Source organism: Pipistrellus kuhlii, unplaced genomic scaffold (genome assembly GCF_014108245.1).
Source record: "Pipistrellus kuhlii isolate mPipKuh1 unplaced genomic scaffold, mPipKuh1.p scaffold_m20_p_22, whole genome shotgun sequence".
Taxonomy (NCBI): Eukaryota; Metazoa; Chordata; class Mammalia; order Chiroptera; family Vespertilionidae; genus Pipistrellus; species Pipistrellus kuhlii.
The window spans coordinates 4,164,648-4,174,139 of record NW_023425521.1 but is presented as its reverse complement, the minus strand read 5'-3'; the positions used below and the strand labels follow the sequence as shown (position 1 = coordinate 4,174,139).

Genomic DNA, 9,492 nt, shown 5'->3' with positions numbered 1-9,492 from the left:
TCAATAAGAATTCTGTTCTTCAGGTGTTCTGCAGGGGTCAGAACTGGCTTAATCTCCTTTCTGAGATTGTAGGCAGGAGTGCTGCTGACACACTGCTCCCACTTTCCCATCAGCCACCAGGGTGCTAGAATCCCTCAATGAATACTAAGTTCTGTTAAGACGTCATTTAGTCCACAATTATTGAACGCCTATTAGGTGCTGGCACTGAGCTAGGTGATGTGGACATAAAGAAAAACATTTTGTCATCTTTGGTTTCCTTTCTAAACCCTGATGCATAATCTTCAGTAGTATTTTATTTTGTTCAAATCTTCCTTGGACATATAATCAAAATGTTTACTATGTGTTCAACTCTGTAAAACACTCTTAAGGAAATGGTTGGCCAACTGGGGCTTGTGAGCCACATGCGGCTCTTTGGCCTCCTGAGTGTGGCTCTTCCACAAAATACCATGGCCTGGAAGAGTCTATTTTGAAGTGGCATTAAAAGTTTAAAAAATTTGGCTCTCAAAAGAAATTTCAATCATTGTTCTGTTGATATTTGGCTCTGTTGACTAATGAGTTTGCCAACCACTGCTCTAAGGAATTAAGAAAAAAAAAAAAAGTATAAGAATTAAACCCCATCCTCCAAGAACTTATAATTGTATTGCGAAGCAGTGAACACAAAATGAACTGCACTCAGATCCTGAAAAGCCAGTAAGCTTACATGGGACCGGGAATTATATCCCAAGAGTCAGGGAGGTCAGCCAGGAAATACAGCAAACATTCAGACATGAACTGATAAGGAGGAAGTGAAGGTGTCTCTGGTAAATAAGAATGGAAATGGCTCACAGGCCTGGGTTTGCCACTGAGGATACAGAAGAGGCATATCCACGCTGCAAGCCCAGGTGCCTGAGGCAGGCACTCTGTCTACAGGCCAGTCTGTTTCTTTCACTGGCACCTTGCCTACTCAGAACATTACTTTTCATAAAAAAATAATAAATTAAAAATACACACACACACACACACACACACACACACACACACACACACACACATATATATATATATATATATATATATATATATATATATATATATATATAAATTTTTTTACAGAGAGGAAGGGAAAGGGATAAAGAGTTAGAAACACTGACCAGCTGCCTCCTGCACACCCCCTACTGGGGATGTGCCCGCAACCAAGGTACATGCCCTTGACCGAATCGAACCTGGGATCCTTCAGTATGGAGGCTGCCACTCTATCCACGGAGCCAAACCGATCAGGGCATACTTTTCATTTTTTAACATCCTTTCTTTCTGGGCAGGAATTTTGCTATTTTAGGAAAATAGGCAGATCTGAGCATCCAACCCAAGGTCCATGTTGAATAGCTTCTCTTCAGTCCAGGGGAGAACACAGCTGTTATGAGTAGGAAAGAAATGACATTGTACTCCTCCTTCACGAAAGGCTGAGAGAGAGGAAACTAATTTATTCCTGCGAATCTATGGTTAGCTTTGATGCCAAACTTTCTCTTTTGTGACTTTTAGATACAGCAGAGCTTTTATCAGCTCAGTAACAGGCCTATTCCTTTCACCAGGTAGCTCTCAAGTTCTGTCCTGTATTAAAGGGTCGAGGAGAATAATTCAAGGCCGGTTCTGGTACAGAACTACATCTGGAGGGCAAAGGCCAGGCACATGACTCTTGTTAATTCCATTGCCCTAAAGTTTATCCAAAATCCTGAAAATCAAACTCAGAAATTCCAAACCCACTTACTTATCGAGCACCTACATACCATACATTGTATTACACACAGATTACATAACTAGAGGAAGTAAGGCAGAAATAGAAAATTCTTGTGGGAAAGAGTGGAAAAGGGGTGCACATTGCAAAGCACCTACCCAAGACTGAGAAGCGTTACTGTATGCTCTTCCACATCGCCATCTCTCTCTACCCGGGCAGCCCGAGCTCTGAGCAGCGCAATTCCAAACATCACAAAAAACCGGTTCTCAAGAGTCTGTCCCTTGATCACTTCGAACAATTTGTTATTTGTAACCCTTAACTCCATCCCTTCCCAACTTGAGTGGATGGGGCAACAATCACAACAGACTCTGCTACGTTTCCACAAATCATTGGTTTATTAGAAAGTTCCTTTCCCTAATTTTACAGCATATATATCTCTATCAAATGCGATAAAGTTAAATACAATCTGATATGCTTGTAAGGAAGGATAGGCTACCTTGTTTTTCTTTACTGTTTTTTAAAGTTTTAAAATCACTATTCTGAAAGTTAAAGAAAACTGCCCCCAGAAAGGCAGAGGCAGCCAGAGTATGGCTCAATCTACAAGCTAATGGGAAGGGAAATAGCACAAAAATGTTAATACTGTATTATTTAAATTATTTACATGGGCTGAAAGCAAAGAAAAATGAGTCCCTTCACATCAAAGACGTTTCATTTTTCCAGTGCTAGTCATCAAAAATGAGGCTTCTGAACCGTGAGGAGCATGAAACAGGTAGGAGGCCGAGTCCAGAGCCTCGTTTGCCCAGCACTTGCTTCTCATAAACACAAAACCCTTTTCATTTGGGAATTCAAGAAGAAAGGCAGAACACAGAGCCTTGCCCAGGTAAGTAGGGTTTTCAGATGACCAATTCTAGCCACAGGAATAGGCATGGAAATGCCAAACGGGGATCTGCTAATTACACCAAAGAAGGTGAGAACTGCAATACAAACACTTCTGGGTCAGTGTGTTCGTCAGGGCTATAAGCCCAGGTGAAAAGCAAGAAGAGGAAGAGGAACCGAGGTGGTATTTCCTCTGGTTCGTACCATGGTGTCACAGAAGAGAAAAGGAATCTTTACTGCTTACGCTCAACTGGGCTGAAGGCATGGAAACTATGAAGCAACAGAATGTGCAGGATCTATAATGTGCTCATGTCCCAACAAGAGGAGGAAGAAAACGGAACTCTACCATCGCCCCGTCTACTTCTACTTGTTTCTAGCTAACCAAAAAGGCACATTAAAAAAAAAAAATTATCAGAGGCGGCGAAGTACTAGGAAGGCAAATGGACTGCCTAGAACAAGGCATCAGAAACCCCCAATCACTCTCTCACTGCTTTCAAATAAAGCTCCTGAACGTTTTCCTCCTTTGTGGGCCCACCTGTTTCTCTGTAAAAAACAAAACAAAGCGTATGAAGGAGACTGCCATAAATGAGTATTCCTGAACCCCCCAGCTGAGTGATGCCCATTACTTCAAAAACCCCAGTGTGGGGGCACCACTTAATGCAAATTACTGAACATTTTGTCCCAGCAAAAATGTTAAACAATGTTCCTTTTTTGCCCTAACATTTTTATAGTTCATAACTTCAAAAAATACATGAGTTTGATAAAATATACATGCTTAGTCATTTTTGCATCTAGCAGAAAACAAATACTTTATTTTTTGCTTTCATCTTATAACTTTTAGTTTCTTAATTCAACTAGGCAAACATATTTACACAAAGCCACCAGAACAAGGATCACTTAAAGAGCTAGATGTAAAAAATATTATTGCAGTATACTACAAATATGGAACCTTTTTTATGAGCTACAAAAAGCAGCATTTGCGTTTATAGAGTTCAGTGCAATTTTTTTTTTTACGTTAAAAAAATCCTATAAATTAAGAAGGAAACATCAACATGACAGAAGAAAATACACCCTTCAGACATACAAGCTCCTCTCTGGGGAAGCACATGAAAACTGTGTTCCGCGTAGCTTGTAATCATGATAGGATCTTCTTTTCTGGGGGAGTCCGATGTCTCTTCTGGGATGAAGGACACGAGGACATCAGTGCCAAACGTGTGGCTCTTTATGTGGGAAGTGGATCCAAAAACAGAGTAACATCTGATTCCAGGTCTGACTCCCTTTCCACCTCACCCAGGATAACACAAGGTCACCAAGGGATGGTCAGACACTGGGAAGGCAGGATCAGATGGACAACCCGCCGGCCAGAGAGGATGAAAGGTTTTTAAATTTATAGAAGGGAAGAGTGGAGGTTAAACAGTAGAGGGAGGGGAGTATATAAATGTGACCATCTGGAAATGTTGCTGCAGAGGGGCGGGTAGCACTTACTGGTGTTTCCCAGCCTGGAAACACAGGAGGGGGAGGGATACAAGGAAAATGGGGGAAATCCCTGATAGTGAACCCAAAGCAAACCTCAAATCTAAAACCACCCCTGCAAGCCAAAACTTAATTCTTTGGCTATCAGACACTGCCCGTCCAGCTTCTACTTGCTGGTATTAATGGCTCAACACCCCCAAGGGAAGACTTATGGGTCACCTTCCCTGGTCCTACCTGCGCTCTCCTCCCCCAACTCATGTGCCATGGCCAGGGGGGTGCTGCAGGTCCTGACCTGAGAAGATGGGGTGAAGAAGTGGGTGAAGGTGGAGGGCAGTGGCAGCTGCTGCAGCGGGCCGTGGGGCAAGCAGGGTAGGATAGAGGGCAGCATGTGGGACAGGGTGGAAGGTGAAGGGTCCAGGATGGATGGCTGAGGCAGGAATGATGTGAATGGGATGGCTAGCGAGAAAGGTGGCAGGGTGGCCAGGGATGATCGAGTGAGTGAGGTGGGACAAGGAAATGGGTGTCAGGTGGGGCTGGGGAATATGATGCACTTGGGCAAGTGGCTGGGGATGAGGGTGGGGGTGAATGCCAATGGCAGCAGCAGCCGCTGCGGCGTGATGCTGTAGGATGGCATGCTGAACAGTTGTGATCGAGGTGGCAGAGGCCGTGGCCGGCTGCTGAATGTGGATGGGCTGCAGGGCTGGAGTGGCTGGGGCCAGGGCAGCAGAGGCTGGGAAAGCTTTCACTTGCTTGGCTAGAAGCTGCTGCTGGATGTGCTGCTGTGCAGCCTGCTGGAGTTTGCTGTACTTCTCCATCTCCTCGGGAGTGAAGGTGATGGGCTGGCTTTCCAGGGGGGCCAAGGAAGCATCCTCTGCCCCATCAGCTGACTCAATACTAGGCTCCCCACTGGGAGGTGCATAACTGGAGAAGTGCTCAAGTTCTGGCACTATTGGCAGCAAGCTAGATTCCACAGGGCCTGGCTGACTGCCACTATCCAAGGATTCTAGGGTGTCCCCATCGCTGGGGTCAGGGAGGTAGTTATGGGAGATGGTTGGGTCCCCAGGATAGCAATCAGAGTGCACTGGGGTGCCTAGTGGAGCCACAGGGTGAGTAGCAGTAGTAGCTTCTTCAGATTTCGGCTCTTCTGGAGGTGGGTCTGGTAGGGCGCCAGCTGTTTCCGCTGAGGGGTACTGATGTCCAAACGGGGCTTCACTGTTCCCTGGAGGCCCTTCCTCTGTCTCTGACTGTTCTTGCTCTTCCCCCCTTTCTACGCCAGACTCTTCACATTTCTTGGTGGTGGGCTTTCGGGTAGTTGGGAGCTTCCCTATCAATGGAAGGACAGGCTTATTGCCAAGAGAGGGGGGGAGCTTGGGCCCAAAGTAACCCTGTGGCGGGTCCTTGAGCTTGAGCCCAGCTTTATTTGGGGTGGCCGGCACCTCCTCACTCACACTGGGCTTCCTCTCCACTTTCCTCGACTGGACCTTCTCCAGCAGAAGTCTGGCAGTGAGAGAGTTCTTATCTTCGGGGCTGCAGTCACTCTCCGATCCCCTTCCTGTGCCAACACTGCTGTTCTGAGCGGGTAGGCCTGTCCCTTTACTATCATCTCCTCTGCCATCTTCCTTTTTCTCATGGCCTTCTCCCCGACCAGATCGGAAATAATGAGGAGACTGGGACCGGTAGATTTTAGAGCGAATGAAGTCTCGACGGCCGGAACGCCTCTCCTCGGGGCTCTCGTGACCCCACGATCCTTTCCTAGAGCCTGACCTCTGGGAAGGGCTTCTGGTGCTGCGGCTGCGGTCCCGGCTGTAGCTCCGGCTTCGCTGCCAGCTGTGAGCTGTGGTACTTCGGCTCCTCCGTTTGCTGCGGCTGCGGCTGCAACTACTGCTGCGGCTGCGGCCCCGGGATCTTGAGCGGTCTCTGGTGTGACTCCGAGACCGGCTTCGGGACTGGCTGCAACTGAGGCTGTAGTCATCAGAAGATGAGTATTTGTGCCGCTTGGACCGGTGCTTGGAGCTGGTGTAGTCTGAGTCATCAGAGTCATGGGAGCGCTTTGAGTGCCTACGCGATCGGTCACTGTAGTCACTATAGCTGTCATCAGAATAACTGTGCTGCCTGCTATAGCAGCTCTGGTCTGAGGAAGCCTCTGAGCTACTTGAGTAAGAACGCTGGGAGGAACGGTGTGAGGAATGGCGCCGGCCAGACCGTGAGCGGCTATGGGAATGCTCGCTGCCCGAGTCTTCCTCTTCCTCCTCTTCCTCCTCCTCGCTGTACTGGGATGGAGACTTCTGGTGCAGCCGGCGTGAGGACACGTCATCACTGTCCTCATCTCCACTGCTGGGTCGACTCCGATGGCTGGACCGGCTGCTCCGTTTGGTGCTCGCTCTGCGCTGGCAGGATGAAGCCGGAGGCTCACCTTTATGTTTCCTCCCACCGTGATCCTGAGAGCTGCCGCCACCTCCGCCTTCCTCCTTCTTGCCGCCGCTGCCGTCCTCGCCCGGGAGCGGTCTCCGCTGGGAGTCGTCTTGGGCTCGCCGTCGCCTTCTCGGGGGGGCGGGGCTGCCGCTCCCGGGGGGCTCTGGCTTGGGGCCCCGCTCAGAATCTGCCGGGGCTGACTTATTCTTCTTTCGTTTTCGTTTCTTGCGCTTCTTAGACTTCTCCCCAGATTCCACCTTAGAGCTTTTGTCTTCTGGGTCAGCCTTGTGTTTCCGTTTGTGTTTGCTGGATTTTTTGTGTTTCTTTTTCTTTTTGTGTCGATGGGACTTCCCAGATCGTTCTTTCTTGCTGGGAAGGCTTCTCCCTGCGTCTTCTGCTTCCGATCCATGGTTGCCACCAGGCTCCTGCTTATTCAGGCCGCGACAGGAAGATCCTGGAGCAGGCGCGTCCATTCTATCTCCCGAGGAATGTTCTGCTCTCTCTCCTCCTTCCTTACTTTTGTCTGGCTCCTCAGGATCGTGGCCGTGGAGATGGTCCTTTGAGGAGCCTGCCGTGTCCTTTGGTTTTTCTGTCCCTTTAGCTCTGGCATCTTTGTTCCTTGAAAGTTTAAAGTCAAAGTACAAAGGGTTACAACTGTATGAAATGGAGGGTTCAGCCTTGGTGAAAATTAATAGCTCTGATGGCCACTGGAGGGCAGTGCTTTCATCTTTGCTCAAAACTGGAAAGAAGGGACCAGTGGGATGTTTGGGTCCCTCCCGGCTTTCTTTCCCTGGAGGGGCAGTCTGAGAGGTTTCTTTGGAAGGGTTAGACTCACAAATCTGGATACCTGAAGACTTCTGACTCTGACTCTCTAAACTCTGCTCACTTATGTCCCCTCCTGAAGCCTTCTTTGTCTCAGCTTTGCTTGCAGGTTCTGAGGGCTCAGCCACACTGGTTTCCGCCTGCTGCTCCGAGACTTCACCAGTAGTCTTTTCTGCTCCTTGGCTTGCTGCCACCTTGCTGAAGCGTTTGGGCTTGGGAGAATTGCTTTTTTTGCTCTCTGGGGCATTCTTTGGATGTGTATTATTATCACCTTCCATTTGTTCACTAGCTCTCATAAAGAGGAGGAAGGGAAAATTGGGTTTTACTTTGCAGTGTGCCGGGGGGATGTAGTGGTAATACTCTGGCTCTGTTGCCCCAGTTCCTTCTTCTCGCTTCATTCTTTTTAACTTAGATAATGTTGAGGCAAGGGACCCTCCATCCTGAGGGTCTTCGTCCTCTTTTTTGCCATCGAGATTACTACTAGCATCAGTGTCTCCCACCTTCTGCAGTCCTTGGTCAGAACCCTTCTCATCAGCTTTTGCTCCATCTTCAGAGGCCCCTTCCTCTGCGTGGTCCTTGAAAACTGATGCTATTGATTCGAGTTTGACAGGAGCTTTCTTGGCAAAAGAAAATGACACGCCCACTTTTTGCAATGGGGTGCCCAGATTATTCTTAATGCCAAAGCTGATACCTTGGGAGGCTAAGCCAGGAGCCTGTGCCAGTCCAGTGGTATTAGTGATTTGCACTGCAGTGAAAGGGCCTCCTTTATCTGTGGAGAACTCAGATCCTAGTCCACAAGTGGCAGGGACACTTGCGCCACTATTTGTAGCTGATTCATCTTTATCATCATCTCCACCTTCTTCATCTACAGCCACTGTGGTTGGTCTGAACATAGGACCACTTCCAGGTGCACTACACAGTGATTTAAAAAACAAACAAACAAACAAACAAACAACAATTAAAAAAACCACAGGTTGAGGAGTACATTTCATACATATTCTAAAATATTTACCTCACGTTCTATCATTCTTCACAGGGAAGCCTAAAAGACACTGAGTGTGGTCATTCCCTAGCCTTGTGCTAACGAAGAGAACTCCCAGTGAGGTTAGGCAGTCTCATACTGTTAATCTATCACAAGCTGCATTCCCAAAACTAGTCAGTTACTATTTCTTCCTAAGGTATCTCAAATGTCATTTTTAAAATGTGCATGTTCTCTGCGTTAAACATAATCAGAAACCTCCAAAGTGCTACTACTCTCCGGCAGTCTGTGGCTAGTATGTCTACTTTAGAAACTAAGGGTCTGTGCCTATTTCCTGGGCCCCACACATCTAAGCATTTACTTATAAAAAACATATATTAAAAAAAATTGATTTCAGAGAGGAAGGGAGAGGGAGAGAGCTAGAAACATCAATGATAAGAATCATTGATCAGCCGGCACCGGTTTGGCTCAGTGGATAGAGCGTTGGCCTGCAGACTGAAAGGTCCCGGGTTCGATTCCGGTCATGGGCATGTACCTTGGTGGCGGGCACATCCCTGGTAGGGGGTGTGCAAGAGGCAGCTGGTCGATGATTCTCTCTCATCGATGTTTCTAACTCTCTATCCCTCTCTCTTCCTCTCTGTGAAAAATCAGTAAAATATATTTAAAAAAAGAATCATTGATCAGCTGCCTACTGCACATCCCCCATTGGGGACTGACCTCACAATCTGGGCCTGGGTCTTGACAGGGAACTGAACCATAGCCTCCTCACTGCTCAACCACTGAGCCACAATGGCCAGCTGCTTTGGTTTGGATTCTTTCTGGGCATTACATACAATGATCATGATACTACTAAGGACTTTCTTAGGTTTGAAAACAGGAACACTGAGGAGCCTCAAGCCAGCATTTTAAACCCCTGTATGCCTGAAATCTTTATAGTATATCAACTATAAAGGCATCTCTCAAGCTAAAGAGCATTAGATATTTGAAGTCCACCTTATCTGAACTCTACTACTAGCTGTCTTTAACTCAGGAATCAAATATATTTGGATCATGTGGTAATCCTTGCTTTTGGAAGATAGAAACCCAACAGATTTGGATAGCAGCAGATACTTACACTGTGTCATAAAACCTATCACACAGCAAAAAAAATCTCAAACTGAATAAAAAGGGGATTTATTTTGATATTTGCTTAGTCTTTGCCATGTTACTTCAGTAATAC

The 9,492-nt window shown here is 47.1% G+C and overlaps 1 protein-coding gene across 12 annotated transcripts in view; it reads right to left on the bottom strand.

The window, feature by feature from the left end:
* Nucleotides 1-2,086: 2,086 nt before the first annotated feature.
* GPATCH8 (G-patch domain containing 8) overlaps nt 2,087-9,492 on the bottom strand; it is a 66,503-nt gene continuing 59,097 nt past the window's right edge. For all 12 annotated transcript variants that reach the window (XM_036451647.2, XM_036451656.2, XM_036451654.2 and 9 more), the window contains one exon: nt 2,087-8,206. In XM_036451647.2, the coding sequence (XP_036307540.1) occupies nt 4,315-8,206 (3,892 nt within the window). In that variant the 3' untranslated portion in view covers nt 2,087-4,314. The remainder of the gene's footprint in view (nt 8,207-9,492) is intronic.